This window comes from Neomonachus schauinslandi, chromosome 9 (assembly GCF_002201575.2).
Source record: "Neomonachus schauinslandi chromosome 9, ASM220157v2, whole genome shotgun sequence".
In the NCBI taxonomy this organism is placed as follows: domain Eukaryota; kingdom Metazoa; phylum Chordata; class Mammalia; order Carnivora; family Phocidae; genus Neomonachus; species Neomonachus schauinslandi.
In genome coordinates this window covers 107,015,435-107,039,342 of record NC_058411.1, presented here as the reverse complement: position 1 = coordinate 107,039,342, position 23,908 = coordinate 107,015,435, and the positions used below count along the sequence as shown (strand labels likewise).

The following is a 23,908-nucleotide window of genomic DNA, read 5'->3' as shown; positions in this document are numbered from 1 at the left end:
ACTCTGACTCTTACTACTACTGCTACTACAGGTCTTGCTACTACCACTATTACTACTACTGCTATGATTGCTACTATGACTATTACTATTACTGCTACTGCTACTACAACTATTGCTACTACTGCTACTACTACTATTGCTACTACTGCTATACTACCATTACTACTTCTATTGCTACTATAGCTACTGTTACTACTACTATTGCTACTACTGCTACTACTATGATTGCTACTATTACTACTGCTACTCTAGCTACTACTGCCATTGCTACTACAGGTATTGCTACTACTACTATTACTACTACTGCTACTACTAGTATGATTGCTACTACAGCTACTACTACTATGATTGGTACTACTGCTACTTACTATTGCTACTACTGCTACTATTATGATTTCTACTACAGCTACTGCTACTACTGCTACTACTACTGCTACTAGAGTTACTGCTACAACTACTACTACTGCTACTAGAGTTACTGCTACAACTACTACTGCTACTACTGCTACTACAGCTACTGCTACAACTACTACTGCTATTATTACAGGTACTACTGCTACTAGAGCTACTGCTACAACTACTATTGCTACTACTACTACTGCTACTACTACTGCTACTATTACAGGTACTACTGCTGCTGCTTACTTTACTGAGCAGTTATTAAGCTCCAGTCACTGCTCCAGATGCTGCACAGATGAGTTCATTGAATCCTCATGACAACCCTATGAGGCGGGTACTAGTTACATCCCTATGTTTCGCATAAGGAAATCGGAGCAAAGCAGTTCAATAATGTCCCCAAGTTTCAATAGCTATCATGGTATAGAATAAAGATTCAAACTCAAACAGAATGTTTGAAGCTTAAGCTGTAGATATTAAAAGCGGGAAGCCACACATTCTTGAACTCAAACCTTGGTAAATAATTAAAGTTGAAATCAGAAGTCACGGGTGTCTGTTGCAGTTAATGAAAAACACTGGAAGAAATTTGAGGTAATGAAGTCATTGACTCAAGGGCCTTGAGAAGGCAAAGCACCAGGTTTGCTGTTATCCTTTGTTTACACAGATTAGGAAGAAGCAAATAGCAAATATTTATATACCAGCAACCAGGAAATTTAAATGAAATCTAAACTTCCCCCCTAGCTTGTCATCATAAAATTGCGTTTCTAATAAATTAATATACATAAAAGCATTGAGAACAAAGTTGAGGCTCTATAAATATTTGCTATAATTGTTATTTATAAGAAAGGGCGAGGAGCTTTATTGCAACATTCTAAAGTTTACCAATTCTGTGTCAAACACTGTTGACTTGTGCTTTAGGGCTTTGAACGTTTGTTATAATAAACTACATCTGTTTGAATGTTTCTTATAAGAAACTGCGTTTGAGGGGCACCTGGGTGGCTCAGTCGTTAAGCATCTGCCTTCGGCTCAGGTCCTGATCCCAGAGTCTCGATCCCCCAGTGGGATCGAGTCCCACTTCGGGCTCCCCACTCTGCGGGAAGCCTGCTTCTTCCTCTCCCACTCCCCCTGCTTGTGTTCCCTCTCTCGCTGTCTCTCTCTCTCTGTCAAATAAATAAATAAAATCTTAAAAAAAAACAAAATGGCGTTTGATTACTTGAACTTATAAACTATTTATCATAGGAATTTTAATTCACTCATGGCAGCCTTAGGATAATTAAACAGCCGAAGATCTGGTTCCATTGAACTCAACCAGTATAAAACCTCCCCACCAATTCTCCAAAGTTAGAAACCTATCTAAAGATATTCCTCCTCATATTATTATTCCATAAGTAAAACAAAACAATGATTCTAACAGATTAACTTTAAAACCCAGGACAAAAACCTCAGGATTCCACAAAGATGTCTTGTGAAGACTCTGATGAACCCAGAGAAACAGGCTATCGCATAGACTAAGCCTCGGCTTAGCACAAAACGTAGGCAGCAACCCCTGGGGGGTGCAGGGGGAGACTGCGGGGCTGGGTGGGGGGACATTCACAGCATTCATTTTTTTTTTATTCATTTTTTTTATTCTTATGTTAATCCCCATACATTACATCATTAGTTTTAGATGAAGTGTTCCATGATTCATTGTTTGTGCATAACACCCAGTGCTCCATGCAGAATGTGCCCTCCTCAATACCCACCACCAGGCTAACCCATCCTCCCACCCCCCTCCCCTCTAGAACCCTGTTTGTTTTTCAGAGTCCATCCTCTCTCATGGTTCGTCTACCCCTCCGATTTCCCCCGCTTCATTCTTCCCCTCCCGCTACCTTCTTCTTCTTCTTTTTTTTTTCTTAACATATATTGCATTATTTGTTTCAGAGGTACAGATCTGAGATTCAGCAGTCTTGCACAATTCACAGCGCTTACCAGAGCACATACCCTCCCCAGTGTCTATCACCCAGTCACCCCATCCCTCCCACCCCACCCCCCACTCCAGCAACCCTCAGTTTGTTTCCTGCAATTAAGAATTCCTCATATCAGTGAGATCATATGATACATGTCTTTCTCTGATTGACTTATTTCGCTCAGCATAATACCCTCCAGTTCCATCCACGTCGTTGCAAATGGCAAGATCTCATTCCTTTTGATGGCTGCATAATATTCCATTGTATGTATATACCACATCTTCTTTATCCATTCATCTGTCGATGGACATCTTGGCTCTTTCCACAGTTTGGCTATTGTGGACATCACAGCATTCATTTTTGATGAAAGAATAAAAGAAGGGACCAAACAGGAAAATAATTCATACATGCTAAGCTGTTTAGCCTGTACCTTAGACCATTCTCTACCCCTGTTGACTGCCACCTCATCTGGAAGAATACTGAGCATTCACCCCCCAATCAATACCTATGCTTCTTCACCTGTTCATCTCTACTAGCAGATTATGTACATTAAAAATTTATGTCGGAGGGGCGCCTGGGTGGCTCAGTCAGTTGAGCGTCCAACTCTTGGTTTCGGCTCATGTCGTGATCTCAGGGTTGTGAGATCAAGCCCTGCGTCAGGCTCGGCGCTCAGCAGGGCGTCTGCTTGAGAGTCTCTCCCTCTGCCCCTTCCCCTGCTTGCACGCTTTCTCTCCCTCCCAAAAAATAAATAAATCTTAAAAAAATTATCTTGGAGGAAAAAGAGTAATATTTACTTTCTCACCTTAAACAACTAGAAAAATGGACAAAATACATGAAACAATGGTTTCCAGACTCATGTGACCAAGCAGCACAGGACTGTAGTCACTGAGGGAGGGAAACAGATGAAGTGAGCCCAGCTCACTGCCTGATGCTGGTCTCACTGCATTGAGAAGACACAAGGCAGTCAGTCACAAAACTGAGGAAAGGGAACTGCAAGGAAAAAGAGCAAGGGGAAGAAGAGAAAGAGGAAGGGAAGAGGGGAGGAAGGAAGGGAGGGAGGAAGGGAGCTCCCTAGCTCCAAAAATCTGCGTAAAGTTTCTGCTAAGTCTTTCGCTGAGTGTTAACCAATACATATAGGAAAGAAAATTACCAGAAAACACTAGGCTGAACAGTACTGGGAGCTCGAACAGAGCTGGGAAGAGTTTGTGTTTCCATCAACAAGCGTGGAGAGACCTTGCAATGTTCAGGGCAGTGGGCAGAGCCCGCAGAGGTATCGCCCCACACTAACACCTACTCGCACTCACCCTAACAAAAGTTAAAAGCAAGTCTTGAAAGGATCCCAATTCCCCTAAGTAACACAACTGTGCACCGGAACAAGGTACAGTACTGGGTAAAGAAATACCACAAAATCCAGAACACACAACATGCAGTTCACAATGCCTGACATCCAATAAAATTATCGGGCATGCAGAGAAGTAGGAGAATATGTTCCATAACTAGGAGAAAATTAGTCACTTAGAAGCAAATCAAGAAATGACAGAGATGATGGACATAGACAAACATATCACAACAAATACTAAAAGTGTGGTTGAGAGAATGTAAAAATAAAAGAGAGCAGATAGGATGAAGAGAGAAACAGAAGACATAGAAGAGACCCAAATGGAACTTCTAGAGAAGAAAAACACAACACCACAAATGAAAAACGGATAGGATTAACAGCTATTCTAGGTCTTTTGGCTTTCCAAAAGAATCAGCTTCACTATCTATTTTTATTTATTTTTTTAAAAGATTTATTTATTTATTTGAGAGAGAGAGAGAGGGAGAGCACATGAGTGGAGGGAGGGGCAGGGAGAGAATCTCAAGCAGACTCCCCACTGAGCATGGAGCCTGATGCAGGATTTGATCTCACGACCCTGAGATCATGACCTGAGCAGAAATCAAGAGTTGGGTGCTTAATTGTGCCACCTAGGTGCCCCTCTCAGTATCTATTTTTAAAAACCTGCTGGGATTTTGATTAGGGAATGATAGATTAGGTGCTGCAATAAAAAAGATCAGTGAATGTGAAAACACACAGTAGAAAACTCAAAAATGAAGCAGAGATTGGGGGGAGGGGGAAGTCTCAGTGACCTGTGGGATATCAGTCTAACTGTGTAATTGAAGTGACAGGAAGGAGAGACAGAATAAAAATATGTAGAGAAAAAAATGACTGAAATTTACTCAAATTTGATGAAAACTATGAAAACAAATCTGATGAAAACTAGTCCACACATCCTAGAAATTCAATGAATTACAAATACAAGAAACATAAAACCATTTCTCAGAAATGTTTTGTAGTTTTTAGTATACAGACTTGCTCATATTTTGCTAAATTTATCCTTAAGTATTTCATGTTTTTAAATTTTTTATTTAAAGTTTTTCATTACTAATTATCTGTTGCTAGTAAATAGGAATACAACTGATTGTGACCTAATATCCTATACCTTGTGGAACTCACTATGAGACTGATTGAAATGAAGAGCTAAAACTGCAAAACTTCTAGGAGAAAATACTCCATGACCTTGGGTGAGGCAAAGATTTTAGAGAGGACACAAAAGTAGGAAGAATGAAAGAAAAAAATCTGATAAACGGGACATCACTGAAATTTCAAAATGTTGTCTTTCAAAAGACAGTTTAAGAAAACGAAAAGACAAACCACAGACTGGGAGAATGTATTTGTCAAATGTGCAGCTGACAATGGACCTGTTTTCAGAATACATAAGGAACTCTTACAACTTAATAAAAAAAGAAGGCAAAAAACTAGATTTAAGGAGTCGACAAAATATTTGAACAGACGCTTTACAAATGCACAAACAGCAAATAGGAACATGAAAATATGCTCAGCATCATCAGTTGTTAGGGAAATGCAAATTAAGAGCACACTGAGATACTACTACATACCCACTAGAATGGCTAAAACGTAAGACATGGCCAATATCAAATGTTGGCAAGGCTGCAGAGCAACTGGAACTCTCGTCCATTGCTGATGGAAACACAGAAATTGAAAAACCAGTTTGGCATCTCCTTATAAAGTTAAACTTAACACTGTGGACATAGACAAACATATCACAACAAATACCAAAAGTGTGGTTGAGAGAATATAAAAATATAAGAGAGCTCCCCACCGCGCTGGAGCCCCTTCCTTGGTCCCCCTGCTTACCAGGCCTTAGGTCCCCCTGCTGTGGAGTTCCCTTGGGCCCGTAGGAGGTCAGCTCCACGGTGACGTCCCTGACGAAGGCCACTGCTCCCTGTACGGAGGTTCCCGAATGGATGGGCTGGCACGGCAAACTCTGTTTAGTTTCAAAGTGGAAATTGCTTTGTTATTTAAATCATGCAATCAATACGTGTTAGTCTGTAAAGATTCCCATGTTACAGGGCTTGAAAGAATAAAGTGAAAAAGTACCCTGAATAAAGTGGAATAGCTTCTCTAAACATTTTTCGACGTCCTTCCAGACTTTTACTTACACACACAGACACATAGATACACATACACACACACTTACATAAATGAAACATACCGCTTTTTAACCTGCCTTTTCCACTTAGTACATCTGGGCTAGCTTTCCATGCTAACACATATACAGTTACATAATCATTTTTAGGGACTTACTATTCCATGATAAGCGTAATTTATTTAGCTATACCCCTATTGTTGGATATTTCGAGTATTCCCATTTTCTCATTATTGTTAACAACAACCACCATATATAAAATAGCACCTTTCCTGTCTCTATCCCTCTACCCTGATTTATTTTCCTTCATAGCATTTATTTTCACTTGACACATTATGCATGTATTTTGTTTATTTATTGTCTATCTCTCCCTCCAGAAGTTAAGCAGAGACTGCATCAATTTTGCTTACTGATAGATCTCCAGCATCTAGAACCATCCTTGGAAAACCGTAGGTGCTATGCTTAATAAATTGCTAAATGAATGAATGAACAAGGAGATTAACGCACTTCCTGTGCAACTATCCAATTAACTTCTTAGGACAAAGCCCTAAAAATGGAAATGCTGGGCCAGTGGGTCCACATATTTAAGATGCTGATGCATGTGGCCAGACTGCCTGCCAGAAAGATTGTGCCAACTTATTCTTTGGCAGTGGTGCCTAAGGTCCCAAAGAAACACAGCCTTTCATGTATCTACCCACTGATTCCTGGGGTGCAGGACTCAGCTGGTTTGGAGAGCCAGCTTCCTCCATCCCCTGAGTAAGAGCAGAGAACGCCCTGCTTGTTTCTACCTACCTTTCATTTCCCAAAGCTTTAAAGCTTAGAAGAGGGATGCTTGCCTCTGGTCTGGCCTGGCAGGATTCTGCCTGGTTTTCTCCCCTGGACTTTAAATTCCACAAGGGCGTGGCAGGGCGGAGCCAGGCCCAGGACTTCTTTTCCTTTGACCCTGGGTAGGCTTTCCCATTGTTAACATGTCTCCCAGCTGAATGGTACAGCTTTGTGTCCAGGCACTTTCAGCCTCCTTTGTCTATTCTTACTGTGATCTCGCTGTATTCCTCCCAAACCTCCCAGAGCCTGTATTCATTCCAGACACTGGCAACTTGTCAGCTTTGTGGGTTTCATCAGGGCTCAGAAGATAACAATACCACCACCGAAGCTGCTGACGGGTGTGATGAAGGGTCCACGGGGACCCTGCTGACCCGTCAGCTCAGTAGTTTACCTGCATTCATTCCATCGTCGGTCCTTAAAAGAATCGTGTGAGAAAGGGAGGCCAAGGATGGGAACCACCTCCAGGTGGTTGATGAATAAGCTAAAGCTCGGTGAGGCTAAAGGATGTGCAAGGCCGTACAGTTAGAACATGCTGGAGCAGAGACATGGAGGTGGGCTTTTCTGATCTCAATTTCCTCTCTCTTTCCATTGTCCCTCAGCTTCTAAAGGAGGGCATGGGACTGGGGAGGACCTGGCGTGGTCAGGCTCTTGGATCACACAGTTCACAGCTGCTTCACTCCCTGTGCAGCAGTCTAGCCAGCGTATACAGCCATTGTTCAACGATGGATGCTCACCAGCCGCCAGCACAGGGTCCCTGTTGGGTCTGTCCCCACGGTGGACCCTTCCTCCCCCGAAGCCACCTACCTGGGCCTTCCTCTGGCTCTTCCTCATCCTCAACCTTCTTGACAGCTGTTTGCAGCCACCGTCCATGGGGCATGATGTCTTGAAGGACTCATACAGCCTGTCTGTCCACTGGCCTTTGGACCGGACTTGCAGCCAGATGGTGTCTGAGCAAGAGACAGGGCAGGAGCACGGGGGTTCAGCATGGGTTCCTCCAGCGGGGAGCAGACCTGTCTCACCTGAGGGACTGGAGCTGGGCATTAACTGTTCAAGTCCCAGACTAAATGTCCTTCCTCAGGCCCAAACCAGAGTCACAGCCCTGGGACTGGGAAATCTGATTTCTCCGGTGTGAGATCCATGGAGTCAACTTAAGCCTACAAAGTAAGGGTTCAGTCTCCTCTGCCAAGACAGGGGTCAGAGTGACCCTGAGCACCCTAGGAGCTCCCTGGGGGTGCAGGCCCTGCCTCCTACATGAGGCCAGGGTCCCACCAATGCAAGGACCACTCCCTCCCACATTCAACCAGGTGCTTGTCCATGGCTCTGCACACTGTAGGTGTTCAGTCTGTGGTGGGACCAATGGCTTTCATTGTGCCCAGTGCCTGGGACCTAACAGGTGCTTATTCAGCTTCTCTGCAGAGTGGATGACTGGTAGAAGGCGGTGTGGGGTGGCTTCTCTGCTGAAGGGTCCCAGAGAGAATCCACAACATTAGAGCAAGGAGACTCGGGGCCCAGGAGACAGGCAGATTCCAAGCTGAGACCCTGAAGAAACCCCTTGGAGAAGGGGTCCAATCGGTGACACCTCCCTACAGTGCACACAGTCATTATAATCATACTAATATCAGTATACTGGAACACAATGCAGCCACAGAGGGAAGTTTTTGTTTTAAAAGAACAGACATGCAAAAGCCTTCAGGACATACTGTGCATGGAGAAAAAATGGGCTGCAAAACAGCATGAACAGTGCGATTCCGTGTATGCAAAATTCTCTCTATACCTATAGAACCACGAAGAAATATTTTTTTTAAAGATTTTTTTTTTAATTTATTCATTTGAGACACAGAGATACAGAGAGAGAGAGAGCATGAGCAGGGAGAGAGGCAGAGGGAGAGGGAGAAGCAGGCTCCTTGCTGAGCCGAAGGCAGACGCCCAACGATCTGAGCCACCCAGGCGCCCCCACGAAGAAATATTAATACAGGGGCACCTGGGTGGTTCGGTCGGTTCAGCGTCTGCCTTCGGCTCAGGTCGTTATCTCAGGGTCCTGGGATCGAGCCCCGCATCTGGCTCCCTGCTCAGCAGGGAGTCTGCTTCTCCCTTTCCCTCTGCCTGCCACTCCCCCTGCTTGTGTGCACAGGTACGCTCTCTCTCTGACAAATACATAAATAAAATCTTAAAAAATATATTAAGACAGATCACCAAAAGACTGACAATGGCTTTCTTTGGATGGAATTATTTGAGGGATTTTAATTTTCTTCTGTACATATCTCTATACTGTCTGAATTTTCTGAGAGCATATGTCTTCTTGAGAAGCAGAACAGGGAAGAAACATAGGAAGAAAATAACATTGCCCCTCCTGCCACCACCCCCACCTTTGCCCCGCCGTACATCCGAGCCACCACTCAGGTGACTCCAGGGCAGGCGGTGAGCAGCCTCACGTGGGGAGCCCTTGCCTTGGGCCTGCACCTTGAACTCTGGGAGCTGGGGTTCCCTGGGAGGCAACCCGAGTGGAACTAAAGCTTTTAGTAGGGATGAATCAGAGAAAACAAAAAGCAGGACCCTTTGCCCCTCATGAAGTCGAGCAAGGGTCTTGCTGTCATAGGTCATGCAAGGAATTCCTGCCAGAAGTACCACTTAAGGTGGAAAGTGGCCTAGGAAGAGGGCAGAGGTCCAGTAGCTGGCTCCAACAACAGCCCAGGACCAGAAGGCAGGCACACATGGGGCTGGGGGCCAGAGGTCCGCTGAGCAGTTCTGTGGGTGCTGGGGAGCCAGAGAGAAATGGGAGTGGTCCAGGGATGGGCAAGAAGGATTCGAGGGATTCTGCTGCCTCGAGGCTCCACAGTGCTCCTGCCCACAGGGATGGGGGAAGATGCCCGGGCCTCATGTGATCCTCACGGCAGCTGGCCCAGCCCTGACCTCCCCAGTCAGGAAGTGTTCAGGCATCTGCTTCCTGGTTTCGGAGGGAGCTTTTGGAGGGCGACTTTGGGTCTCTGGTCTTGTTTACTCCCGTGTTCCCAGTTCCCAGCCTGTGCCCGACACCTGGCAGGACCCTGTAAGTATGTGCCAAGCGTGTGGAGGGGTGGCCATATCTTTCTGCTCTGGAGCGCTGCTGATAGTGAAGGGCTGCCACTCGTAGAGCGCGATGCTGGGGACGTTCAGGTACAAGGAGTCGCCTGCTCTGTAGTGGAAGAGAGGGGGCCTCTCGATGAGGAGGTGGGTGACCTGGGGAGAGAAGAAGGTCAGGGTCATCCGTGCGGGCTCAAAGCTGCTGGGGGGCCCCCTGGGCAAGAGGGCAGAGGCCGGGCCATCCTCCTCCACCACCACCCTGGTGGGCCCCGGATGTGAGACCTTCCCGCGCCTGTGAGTGGGGCTCCCCCTGCACCCCTCTGCCAGGTGGGGGGTGGGCGGTGATCAGAGAAAGGGAGAGCTGAGATGTGTCTGAAGTGAGGCTCATGGCTTGATCCCATGTCTTAGGATGTAAACACTGCTTTTCATGGCCCCCTCTGTGCTAAAGCCCCCTGACTGCTCTAGCCCCTGTGTGGAACTTCTGTAGCATTTGGCTGGGATTCCAACCACTCATGGGCATCTCCCCTGGGAGAACGACGTCCCCCTGGACCACAGCTTCAGTTCACTGAGCACTCACTGGGTGCCAGAGCTGTGTGAAGCACGGAAAGTGTAATCTCTGTCCTCACAGCCATATTCTCTGAGACGGATGCCATTCATTCTCTACTTTACAGATGAGAAGCTAAGGCTCAGGATGGCTAAGGAGCTTGCTCAAGGCCACCAGTGAGGTAACCATGGGATGCGAATCTCATCATGGCCGTCTGAGGCCAGAGCCTCAATATAAAGCGCATCACTCTCCATGTCCTCACACTCAACTGCCCAGAGGTGAGCCCACCTGGAACTGCCTTCCCTTTCCCCACAGATGGCCCAGTCACTCAGACACCTGGGAGATGTCCTAGGCTCCCTCCTCTCTCCCACCCCCAAATGCAGCAGGTTACCTCTTGAGTCTGTCTGGGATATGCTGCCCCACCCCCACCCCTCAGCCCCTGTTGAAGGTCAAGGCCATCAGGAGCTCTCATCTGCACATGTGCAACAGCCTCGTAAATAGTCCTCACCAAGCCATCTTCCAGAGTGACTGTAGAAATCTAGCTGGAACACAGACCCGCCTAATACCACTGTCCCCTTCCCCCACCCACTCAGGGGTTCCCCGTTGCCTGCAGGGCAAGGAGCCTCCGGGCCCACCAGGCCCCGCCCACCCCTTCTCCCTGGCATCTTGGCTCCAGCTGTGCCAAATTACCCACAATCCCCAGGTACAGTATACCCTCCCAAACTCGGTGCCTTTGCTGGTGCTGTTCCTGTTCCAGCAGTACCCTTCCTTGTCTTGTTTATCCAACAAACTCCTGCTCGTCTCTCAGAACCCTGATGTGGCACCTCCTTCCTCCTTCGGGAGCCTTCTCTGACCTCTCAAGGATAGTTTTGTACCTCCTGACATTCTACTCTCACCCGCACCACCCTGCCCTCTAATGCAGGGGCCAAGCAGGACAGTGCCTGAGCCATCTCTGTGTCTCTGCTACCTAGCACAGGGCTTGGCAACTTGCAGGCTCTTAATATATGCTTCGTGAGCTGGTCTGTAGTGGTGTCCTGCCTACCTGTCATTCCCCTGCCTCCAGTGTCACTCCTGAAGGCCAGACCGGATCTTGGACTTTGCTCGTCTCCTCCACCGTGCAGGGGCTGTATCTACGCTAGTCCCTATTTCCTTGTGGGTCTAACAGGGTATCCGGCTACTGCGCCCTCCACCTTCAACTCCCCTTGGCACCTTGGAGGGGAGGAGATTGACTTCCACAATGCACAGGGCTGCCATGCAGGACACTGCTAGCCCGATGATCTTCTCCAGGAAGAACAAGATGCCAGGGACCAGCAGCCACTTCCAGAAGATGGGCCCGTGCAGAATGAGCAGAATCCACATGGGGAGGTAGGTCAAATGGGTCCAGTAGAACACCTGTGAGGGTGGAGAGGGAGGGGCTGGTAAGCTTCCAGAGCTCAAGACCTGGGGTGGAACAGAGCCAGAGCTCAGGGCCATCCTCAAAGCCAGGGCAGCACCCAGAGCCTTGGTCATACACACCCTCTCCTGGGGACTGGGCTGGGTAGGAGGCTGGGGATGGGAAGCTTTGGGGTTTCTTTATTCTGGGGGCTTGGCCCAGGGATCACATAAGTGTTCCTGGTCCTGGCAGCAAACACCTGAAACGTCTGCCTAGGGATATTCTGGCCAGAGTGGAGTGCCCCCAAAGGGCTTATGAGCATCAGTGTCCCCATCACATTGACCCTTTCTCAGGGGGAAGAAAAGAAAGACAGTAATTTCCTGGGCGTGGAGAAGAAAGAGCATGAATACCGGCTCTGCCCCTAGCCACAGGAGCGTGGGCTGGGAAATTACTTGTCTGAGCATCAGACTCCTCATTGGTCAAATGAGGATGCGGAGTCCCACGTCAAAGGACTGCTGCTGGGGCTCTGTATACGTCCATCTGATGTGACCAGATCAGCCCCGGGGGCTCCAAGCCAAATCTGGGACCTCCTGCATCTTGAGGACACTACACAGAGGGGAGTGAAAATGGAACTAACATGTTGGGAGCATCTGTGTGCCAGGTGAATAGGTAGCAGCTTCACATATGTTATCTCATTTAATTCCTAAAATAACTTCGTAGGTAGAGAACCACAGGTCCACTTTTTTTTTTTTAAAGATTTTATTTATTTATTTGAGAGAGAGAATGAGAGAGAGAGCACATGAGAGGGGGGAGGGTCAGAGGGAGAAACAGACTCCCTGCCGAACAGGGAGCCCGATGTGGGACTCGATCCCGGGACTCCAGGATCATGACCTGAGCCGAAGGCAGTCGCTTAACCAACTAAGCCACCCAGGCGCCAACCACAGGTCCACTTTATAATCTAATCCAATTTGGGCAGGGGGCAGGCCAGCAAAAAGGCAGAATCTTCCAGAGCAAAACATTTTCCACTTGGCAGACATATACTACGACCCAACAGCAGACCCCAAATCACACGCACATGATATGCAGATCAGCCTGGGCACCTCCTGGGCTCTGCAGGAAATGAGAGGGAAGCCCAGCCTGGGAGAGCAAAGGGGCAAGGGGCCGCCCCTCCGGACACAGGAGATGGAGCAGACAAGCACCGGTCGGGGAGGCCGAGCCATAGACCCAGCTGATGCCAGGCCTGGTGGTGAGCAGCAGTTCCCAGAACCGGAAGGCACTGGCCTCGGACTGAGCCTGGAGCGCTGGAGACGAGCACAAGGCAAGCTCTTCCCTCTCCACTGTTCCTTCGGGGGCCCCACCCCTCCCCATCAGACACCCACACGGGTAGAGACTTCCATCCAGACCGCTGGCTGATACAGGGCACCCCTTCCCCACCCACTGGGCCTGCAGGACACACAGGGGCTGTGCCCCACGTCCTGGGCTGGGGAAAGGCCCACCCAGGTCCTCTACCCCAGCCCCAGGCCACTCACCGAAGCTCACAACGTGGGCCACAGTGTGCACAAGGGAGAGCACAACCACCACGTAGCCCATGAGCTGGTGGAAGTGGATGTTCTGGTCCAGCAGCAGGACCTGGGCCAGCCAGGTGGCCCGCGGCCACGTCAGGCAGCGCCCGAGCATCAGCACCTGGCTGGACACAGCAGCAGAGAGCCCCCACCTGGCTCTCTCTTTCTCGGCCCTGTTCTCCTTTCCCCAGCAGCTGTCTCCCCGCCTCCCTCTGAGCGGGCTGTGCCTCCCCAACGGGCCCCTTCACCATCTCCCCTGCCCCCAAGCCTTCGCTGCCCCCCTAGGTCCACAGCCGAGGTGTCCAAAGCAGGGTCTCCGGAAATGGGGCAGGAAGAGAAAATGTTACAGAATGACTGCTAGTATTACTTTTACCTAAACACATGAGAAGCACAGAAGCTTTTGCTAACATTTAATATCCATGTCGACACGGTGCCCTCATTTAGTCTGTATGTCAGACGGGTGCGTGTTATGTCTAGTTCTCAAGGTGTCCTGGAGGAAGACCGGGTTTTCCAAAGGGGCTTTGGACGAGGGCTCCGTCCTTGCTCATTTGCTTTCAATATATGTGTGCCCAGATACGTAGACTTGCAGATGACGTTGTCTGGTTTTAACCAAGTTAAACTACCTCTCACAGAAAAGACAAGATTTCCTGCGGAGAAAGTGCTGATTGAAAGCAGTGTTAATAAAGGAAGTGACCAAGCAAATGAATTATGGGTCTCTGACTCTTGGTATGTAGCCAGTTCTGAGGATAAAAATAAAACCCACATAAGAAGCTGACATTATCAAGAAGAGTATCTGAACTAAAGATGTACATCCCTGACCGTTCACGATGACTCTTGCCTTATACGGTACTATAATGATAACAGGGCATGCATATCATTATAAGTAAATGAGCACATATTGGGTCACTGGAAGGGTTTTTCATTTTCTGTTTCTGTTTTATTTTAATTATAGCAATGCACAATCAAACACGTTTGGAGACCTCACTCCCTGGCCCGGAGTATCAGTTCTGACTCATCAGCCTGGCATTCAAGGGCTCCTACTGTGTTCTCTGTCTGCTTGGAGTCCTGCACGGGAGCCACCTCACCTGCCCTGGGGCCACCACAGGTTGTTGTGAACATCAAATAGAAAGGGCTTAGCACCGTGACTGTACATAGTAAGTGCACAAAATTGCCGGCTGTGTTTTACAGGCTGTGTGACTATGGACAAGTCACTGCCCCTCTCTGGGCCTCAATGTCCACCGAGTATTGATTGACGCAGCTGACGGCTGAGGTACCCTTCTGCCCTGGCACTCCGGGAGTCCACGTGTGGGTCCCTTGGGCTATGAGGAACCTGCATCAGCATGCCCCCCCTCCCGGCCCGCTTCCCAGCATTGTGCCCGTGGACTCCTACCGCGATGAAGCTACAGTCAACGTTGAGGCACTGGCGCAGCCCTTGGCCACCATGACACTGGGGCCCGGGGCCCGGTGCACGCTGGCCGCCAGCGCGAAGAGCAGCACGTGGAGGCCCGCGACAGCGGCCAGACAGAGCAGGTGGCTGCGGTGGTTGGAGAAGGCGGAGGTCAGAGGGCGGGCATGGCGCCAGCGTGGCTGGGCGGTGGGGGGGGAGGGGCGCTTCAGCCAGTGCGTAGCGCTGCGAGAGAGGGGCTCTGCTCAGAGGGACGGGGCCGGGGGGGGGGGGGGGGGGGGGGGGGCAATCCGCGTGGGGTGTGGCGGGCAGCACCCGAGTGGGAACCTAGAGACCTCACGCCCACCGTAACCCACCAATTCTCTGGAGCCTCGCGGCAAGCGGCTGGCTTCCCTTTCTAGAAGGAAACAGAGAGGTCAAGCGACTTGCTCAGAGTCACACAGCTAGGCAAGGCCGAGATGGAACTCCCATCTGTCTGATGCCATAATCACGGCTGTTTCTATTACTTCCCTTACCTACCAACTGAAGGGGGGAAAAAGGCAGTCGAAAAGGATGGAAAAACCTGAGATATGTTGTGGTAAATAACCCATAAGTAAGCTAATACACAAAAAGAATGAACTACAAAAGCGGCCCTTTTCAGAGCTTGGAGTCAGACAAACTTGGGTGTGTCGTTACACCCCGGGTATTTTATTTTCCTCCATAGCTCTGTTCAATTTAGCACTTCTCTAGTTTATGCATTTGTTTATTGGCATAAATTACTTATAAATTAACAGTGCCTGCTCGACCAAGTTGAATAAATGTCTGCCTCTGCTAATTATTTGTGTGATCCCAGGTAAGTTACTTCGGGTGAGGTAACTAATTTCCTTTTGGGCGTTGCTATAAAATGCACTGGTATATTTGTAAAAATGCCCAGCCCACTGTAGGTGCCTAGTACTGTGAAGTTGATTCTGAAAAAACACTGTAAAGCGGAGACATGACCATAGCTCCCCGCAGAACGGACCTTTGTCCCCAATGAGAAAGCGGGCGGGGCTGGGGGATCCCCGGAGCTTACCGGCCACTCTGCACACCTGGAATCTAACCTCTACGCGGGCAGTGCCCACGCCAGAGACAGGGCCGCATCCGATGGTCAGGTTCTCCATGACCGAGGGGAAGCGCTGCAGCTCGTTCCGGATCGAAGGTGATGGCGCAGTTGCAGTCCTGTGGGCGGACTCCCAAGAGCTCCAGTAGCTGGTCCAGCTTCTCGTCTGGCCGCGAGATGGCGCTCTCGCGCACGCACGACTGCAGCACGGTGCGCAGCTCATCCACGTCGATGGAGCCGCTGCCTGTCCCAAGTGGGGATGAAGCCGAGGGAGGGCCTGCCCCGGACCCCACTCTCTACCTACAGACTCCCCCATGCCCAACGATTGCATGAAGTGGTGAACTTTCCCTATTCGCCCCCCTCCAGTTTTCTGCCAACCAAGTCCCTTTCGGGGTATAGACCAGGCAATCAAAGTACATATCATCCCCAGCTCAGAAACCTTCCATGGCTCCCTACTGCCCAGCTCAGTGGAGATAAACTCCTCCCCAAGCATAGAGACTAAAGGTGTGATATGTCAAGGAAGCCAAATCTCCCCAACAAGATGAGATTTGGGCCATTTTTTTCTGTATATTTTCCACTCTGCATGAGCAGCAGGGCCCATGATTAATAATGAGCTCTTGGCCTGATATGGAGGGAGAAACACATGAGGTAGCTTCATGTTTCTGCCCCTTACTGTGATGATGGGCTGTAAGTTCCTTGGAGCGGCGAACCTTCCTTTGCTCATCTACAAAATGGGAATAATTCCTCCCTTTCAGAACTGGTTCAAGGATAACAATTATAAAGCACTTACTGCAGTATCTGGAAGAAGGTAGCTGCATATAAATGGAAAGTCTTATTGGTATTTTGATCATCATAAAGGCCCAAGCCAAAGTCTGTAATCACATGACAGTGCAGAGTCTAATGTACCACTCTCTAGTCACGCCTCCTGTCCTTCAGCTTTCCCAGTCAAGAGCCACCATGCAACAGGTTTCTAACTGCATCTAGTGTCCCTCCCCTGCTGCCTTCACACCCTCTCATCCAACCAGCTTTATTCACTCCTTGGCTAGTTTCAAATCCAGGGTCCCCCTTCACTATTATTCTCATACACACATTCCTCTTCCTTGTCCTGCTGTCCTTCTATTCCAGTGACCTAAATGTATCCCATCCCTGAGTGAATCTAACCACCTGTTCTTTCCCTTCCTGCACCAGGGCAGCTGATAGAACATTCTTGAAGAAAAGCTGTCAAGACAGCAGGAAGCTTTGATCTCCAGCCACAGCAAGGCCTTCAACTTGCCCAGCAACTTTCTCCTGCTTCTCTTGTGAGATCACTCTCCTACTGCCTGCAAGGACCACTTCTCACCTCCATGTGCATCCACTCCCCGCCTGGCTCTCAGAGAAAACAGAAGCCACTGGAAGGGAATGCCCTCTGGTTCCTGCCATAAAACTACAAATCTCCTTCCACCTGCCCTGTCCTGCCTTCCTCCCCACCACTGCCTGCAAGGAGAAGGTGAGTGTGCTCTTTTTCCTGTCACAAACCAGCCTCTCAGGAGTGAGCAAAGCTTGGTGGTCAGGAAGCAGTCAGTAAGGACTGTCCCATGGAGACTGGGGGGGGGGGGTCTGAGAAAGATGTTCAGGAAGCAGGTGTGGCCAACTACCTGTGTACTAGGGGAAGGGGGCCAATTTGGGAAGTGGGTTCCAGGAATGAGGTCTGGCTAGATTGAGTCAGGTGGGACTGGGAGCTAAAGAAACCCCATAGGACAGAGGGCCCTGCCCGGGAGCAGGCCTGCAGCTAGGTTGAGCTTTTCAGGATGCAAATCCAGCCCAGTGACCTCTCTGCTCAACACTCTTCAGTGGCTCCCCATGGTTAATTGTACTGAGACCAAACCTTGGCCACCAAGGCCTGTCCAGTCTGGCCTCACCCATCATCCCAGTCTCACTGGATGCCTCTTTCCAACTGGAGTCCTCCTTCCTCTGATGACTCCAGGGCCTCAGAGATGCTTGATGCCCCACAGTTGCCAAAGATTTAAAAGCAGGACATTCATAGCAGTGTCATTTTTAATGCAAAAGAAAAAAGAAAGAAAGGAAAAGAAAAGAACAGAAAAGAAAAGAAAAGAAAAAAGAAAAGAAAAGAAAGTGGTGGGAATGGGGAGACAATGAAATTCTCCATTTTGGTAATGGGGTTTGAATAACCAGTAATAAATAACAGCTAACACTTATAAAGATGTGCTGGGCACTGTTCTGAGTCTACATAAGCTAACTAATTTAATCCTATCAGCCTCATGAGTGTAGACTGTTATTATAACCATTATTCACATATGAGAGGTAGAGAAACTGAGGCACAAAGAAGTTAAGTGACTTGCCCGAGGCTCCGTGATTATTAATAAGTGGTGGAGCTGAACTTTGGCAGCCTGACCTCCCAGTCAGAGATCTGAACTCCTAGGCTGTGCTGCACGGGACACAGGGTCACATACGTACAAAGGGTGGAATCGGACACAGTCACAGAAAGTGATGCTGTAAACACACTGAGTTACCACTTCATACACACTAAGGTGGCTACTATTTTTTTTTTTTTAAGATTTTACGTATTTATTTGAAAGAGAGAGAGAAAGCAAGAGAAAGAGCATGACCAGAGGGGGAGGGTCAGAGCGAGAAGCAGACTCCCTGCTGAGCAGGGAGCCCAATGTGGGGCTTGATCTCAGGACCCTGGGATTATGACCTGAGCCGAAAGCAGACGTTTAACCGACTGAGTAGGGGGCTACTATTAAAAAAGAGAAACAGAAATAACAAGTCTTGGCAAGGATGTGGAGAAACTGGAACCCTGTGCGTTGCTGGTGGGAAGGGAAAATGGTATAACCTTGTGGAAGAATAGGGCATTCCTCGAATGATTAAAAATAGAACTACCATATGATCCGGCAATTCCACATCTGGGTATTTACCCCGAAGAATGGAAAGCAGGGTTCCAAAGACCCACACTTGTGTTCACAGCAGCATTATCCACAGTAGTCAGGAGGTGGAAACAACCCAAATGTCCACTGACAGATGGATGGATAAACAAAATGTGGTATCATACAATGAAATATTGTCCAGCCTTAAAAAAGAATTAAATCCTGTCGCATGGTACAACATGGTGAACCTTAAAGACATTATGCTAAGTGAAATAAGCCAGATACAAAAGTTCAAGTATTACATGATTCCACTCATATGAGATACCTAGAGTAGTCAAATTCTTAGAGACAGAAAGGAGAGAGTGGTTGCCAGGAGCTGGGGAGGGCAGAATAGGAGCTGGTATTGAGAATAGGAGCTAGTGTTGAGTGGGTATAGCGTTTCAGTTTGGAAAGATGAAAAAGTTCTGTGGGTGGATGGTGGTGATGGTTGCCCAACAATGTGAATGCACTTAATGCTGTTACACTGACGCTTAAAAAAACGGTTAAAGTGGTAAATTTAATGTTATGTATATTTTGCTGCAGTAAAAATGAGGTTAGAAACACGAACAAGTGTTTATATTGTTTAGCAAGAAAAGGCAGTACGTATAGTGTAATCCCATTTAAAAAAAATGTGTGGGGCTGTGTACAGAGAGAGACAGAGAGATCAATTAGAAGGCAGTATAGAAAACTGTTATGGGGGGCGCTTGGGTGGCTCAGTTGGTTAAGCGACTGCCTTCGGCTCAGGTCATGATCCTGGAGTCCCGGGATCGAGTCCCGCATCAGGCTCTCTGCTCGGCAGGGAGTCTGCTTCTCCCTCTGACCCTCCCCCCTCTCATGTGCTCTCTCTCATTCTCTCTCTCTCAAATAAATAAATAAAATCTTTAAAAAAAAAAAAGAAAACTGTTACGGGTGATTTTGGCTTTCTTCTTTAAACCATTCTCTATTGTCTAAAATGTTCTCAGTAGACATAAGTTATAATAAGGAAAAAAATAAAGCAATTTCTTTTTTCAAACTTTCAAAAGAAGTTCACGCTTCTGGAGATCGAATCAAGGGCATTTGTCTCCTGGGCCAGAGTGGCCCCTTCTCCCACGTCTCCACAGAGGGAGGCAGTGGTCAGACAGAGGGACGGTGGGGGGCACACAGGGGGGGCGGAGCCATCCGCCTGGTCTGGAGAAAACCCGCACTGAGGTGGGCGGATCCCTTTGCCCCGCCCACTGAGGCCGCCCCGCCCCCCGCCCGCCCGTCCCTCCCGAGCCCTTACCACCGACGTCGTACACCTGGAAGAGGAACTGGAGTTTGTCCATGGGGTTGCCGTGGATGAGCAGGGTCAGCGCCTCCAGCAGCTCCTGGAGGGTGATGGTGCCACCTCCATCGGGGTCAAACAGGGTGAAGAATGTCTCGGCAAAGAAGGACTGTGGCCAGAGAAGGGCGGGAGATGGGCACAGTGTGGCCGCGGCGCCCGGGCTTTGAAGGCTTGCAGCGTGTGCGCGCATGCGCTGTGGGGTGGGGGGCCTCACGCAGGGCCCCAGTGCTTGCGCACCGGGTGTGATGGGCCCGTTTGGCCACACCAGGGGGCGGTGTGCCCGGCCCCTCCTGCTGGCCTAGAGCAAGTTTGGACTCCCGTGGAAGAACGGTTCAGATCCCAGCAGTGAGGCTGGGCTTGTGTCTGGGCCTCAGGCCCCCTGCTGGCCCCTCACGCTTGGTCATTTGTACAGGCTCTCTGTCCCCTACATGCCCGTCACCCCCATCAGCCTTGCAGTCCAGACCCCTCAACATGCAAAATGCAGGCTCCCCCTGCAGGCTCCTCCCAGGTCCTGTCTCATTCCCCTTGGGGTGAACACAAGGGACAAGTGAACCAGGAAGGTCTTAGAGAGTAGATGGCACTTGAGCACCTGGATCGTCCCTGTACTTATTGTGTAGGGTCCCTGCGCTTACACTTCCGGCTGATTCTTAAGCTCCTATTCACTCACTCTATTCACTCGTTCACTCATTCATTCATTCATTCATCCATTCATCCATTCATTCAGCAATCATGTCCTGCACAGCCCCGCCCGACTTGCCAGGCCTGGTGTTAGGCCCCCAGCACAGAAATTAAGACAGGCGGGGTCAGTGCCCCAGATATGCCGGCCCCGGAGGCTCCTCTAGAGGCAGGGAGAGGGGCTCGCAGGGCTTCATGTCTGACCTAAAGAAACCATGAGGAGTTCACAAGCAGGAAGTGGGGGCCGAAGTCTGCTGTAGACACTCACCCCTGCCTCGGCTCCTCTTTCTTCCCTGGATCCCTGGCTAATGCCTTTATCACTCTCTACCATCCTGAGTGGTCTCTATCTTAAGGTATTTTACAGCGTCCTGTTAAGAGTGTAATGTATTGGGAGGCCTGGGTGGGTTAAGCGTCTGCCTTCAGCTCAGGTCATGATCCCAGAGTCCTGGGATCGAGCCCCGAGTCAGGCTCCCTGCTCAGCGGGAAGTGTGCTTCTCCCTCCCCCTCCATCCCCCCTGCTCGTGCTCTCTCTCTCAAATAAATAAATAAATAAAATATTTTTTTAAAAAAAGAGTGTAATGTATTGTTAGGCAGAATGTCTTTTTTTCCTTCCCCATGTTTACCATGGAAGGAGGCATGGCATTTAGAGTTCTTAGCAGTTTCCCTGCTACCACCAAGTGAGGAGCCCTCTGATCCAAATAGGGACATGCAAATGCTCATTGGCTCGCCTCTATCAAGGACACAGGCCACCACCAGCTGCCAGCCCATAAAATGTGTGGGGAGAAGTTAACATTTGCAGGCTCACTACCCCCATATCTCTGCGGATGTCTCCCCTGTTTGTGGGGCATGCAGGCTCCTCCAGGAATGGGCAGAGAACTTATGAAATGAGAGCGGGTTTGGGAATGGGGTGGGAGTTTCATGGATACAGATCATTGAGAAGCTTATTTCTTGGAAGGAGACTTACAGACATCATAGCGTCAACTCTGCCCATGAGGCTGGTGGAAAATATGAGGCCAAAAATATTTCTTAAGATCTGGCAAGCTCCTGATACCCAACTTTACATGTTGTTTTGAAGACCCCAGGAGGCACAGCTACCAGAGAGATGGGAGGGCATCAGGAACAGAGACTGAAACGCTCGGATCCTGCTCAGAGGTGGGGCCGGAAGCCCTGAGGACCCCCCGGGGAGCGATCTTTCCCTCCTTGTGAGGTACTGTGTCCCTGAGAGCCAGATAGCTCCTCCGTTATGAACGCAGCGCCCACTTCCGGAGTGGACACTTGCCTCGTTCACATTCAGGGCTGCTTTGAATTCTTGCAGGTTGATCTCCCGGTCTTTTCCCGCAATGGTCTCAAACTGGTGTGTCACCCACTGAATCCACTTGGCATCTTCCTCAGTACTCATGGCGCCGGAAGAAAAGGAGACCTGGTTATGGGTTTGGGGTGGCCAAGGGCTCCTGGTGGTTCCAGGACGTGTGCCTTTTTCTAACCGGGGCCTCGGGCCTTCCGTGGGTTGGATCAGCTTTGCCCATGGGAGAGGAGCCTCCCCAAGACTGCTTCTTCTTTACGTCCCTGACTCCCTGTCTCTTTCTTCCATCTGGCATCAGTCAGCCTGGACTCATGTCTCTTTAGGTTCTGGAATGATAGGGTCCCAGTGAGATGGAGCCCAAATTGTGGCCCTGAAGTCAGAGAGTGGCACACTCTGGGAATGCTATTAACATGATGACAATATTCCCCACCTCACATTTAAACAGCTCTTCACTGTTTTCCAAATACTTCCCACCCACTACTTTGTTTGGTCTCTGTCACAACCTGGTGGGTCATGACGTTTTATAGGGAGGAAATAGATTCAGAGAAGATGAATATTTTAGCGAAATTCATTCAGGCAGTGAGAGAGAGTGTTCAAATCCAAGGCCAGTGTGTTTTCCATCATGCCCCAGAGCCTCCACCCTCTACTTGAACACTTCTAGAACAAGCCACACCAGGACTCAGACCTCGGGTCTTGACTCTCTGGGTCCAGGGCATATTCTATGATGTTCCAAGAGTATCCGCAAACTGACGCCCTCCCAGACGAGCGAACTACACAATGACCTGAACAGAAGTTAGTGATAAATGAGTGCCACTTTCTGTGGCATCAGAACCCAACAAAACAAAAATGAAGCTGGGAGGGAGGATTTATAAGATCTATTACCATAAACTTTTCTCTGAGAGAATGACTTTGCCTGTATCCCATGAGTTCAATAGAACGTTAAATGATTTAGCTACAATTGATCCTCATTATTTGTAGATTCCATATTCACGAATTCACCTGTTTGTTGAAACTTGTTAGTAACCCCCAATCCAATACTTGCAGCATTTTCCCAGACATTGTGGACGTGAGCAAAACAGTGATCAATTTGAGTTGCCTGATGTACAGGTTCCCAGCTGAGGTTGAATAAGGGGACCCTCTGCCTTCTTGTTTCAGCTTTCATACTGAGAACGAGTGTCCTTTGCATGATCTACTGAGTGCTGCAAGTTTTGAATTTTTGTGCTTTTTGTTGGTTGTTTTGCTCTTTATTTTTTTCATTCTTAAAAAAAAATTTTTTTTTTTGAGTGTGGTTGACACATAATGTTATGTTAGTTTCAGGTGTATCTCTAGTTATGCTGTGCTCATTGCAAGTGTAGCTACCATCTGTTACCAGGCAACACTGTTACCATATCATTGATTATAGTCCCCAGGCTGTACCAGTGATTTTGCTGTTTAAAATGGCCCCAAGAGTGGTGTTGAAATGCTGACTAGCGTTCCTAAGCACAAAAAGGCTGCGATATGCCTTACAGGAAAAATATGTGTACTAGGTAAGCTTTGTTCAGACATGAGTCCTAGTGCTGTTGACCATGAGTTCTATGTTAACAAATCAACAATTTATATTTTTAAAGGAGTCTTTAAAAGAATCACATATAAAACAAGATTATATATTGACTGTTTGATAAAAAACACTTTGTGACTAGATGTTGGCAGGAACCAACCCTGTATTTTCCTGAGGAGCAAAGGCTCAGAATTCCCTAATTCGTTGTTTGCGATGAATTTAGAGGACATAATTGCCATGAATAATGAGAATCAACTGTGTTTATACATAAAAATTAAGAATAAACAAGCTAACTTCCACTTAAGAAACCAGGAAAAAATAATAAAATACACACGTCTACCTAAAGATAGACCATTAAATATAAAATCTGAAATTCAGGAACAAGAAAACTAAAAAAGGTCAAAATAATACATTTATTTTTTATTATGGCGATGGTTTCGCAGATGTATCCATATGTTAAAAACTCATCAAATTGTTCATTTTAAGTATGCAGTTTATTGTTTATCAATTA

General features: G+C 48.4%; 1 protein-coding gene across 1 annotated transcript in view; it reads right to left on the bottom strand.

Annotated features, from left to right (window-relative positions):
• NOX5 (NADPH oxidase 5) overlaps window positions 1-21,956 on the bottom strand; it is a 25,211-nt gene extending 3,255 nt beyond the window's left edge. The window contains 15 exon segments of the mRNA XM_044918293.1: window positions 369-649; window positions 5,280-5,361; window positions 5,539-5,668; window positions 7,460-7,600; window positions 9,737-9,871; window positions 11,469-11,691; window positions 12,703-12,723; window positions 12,809-12,932; window positions 13,161-13,314; window positions 14,584-14,618; window positions 14,621-14,837; window positions 15,708-15,771; window positions 15,773-15,920; window positions 19,841-19,991; window positions 21,837-21,956. Of these exon segments, the coding sequence (XP_044774228.1) occupies window positions 369-649; window positions 5,280-5,361; window positions 5,539-5,668; window positions 7,460-7,600; window positions 9,737-9,871; window positions 11,469-11,691; window positions 12,703-12,723; window positions 12,809-12,932; window positions 13,161-13,314; window positions 14,584-14,618; window positions 14,621-14,837; window positions 15,708-15,771; window positions 15,773-15,920; window positions 19,841-19,991; window positions 21,837-21,956 (2,026 nt within the window).
• Between the last annotated feature and the right edge of the window lie 1,952 nt (window positions 21,957-23,908).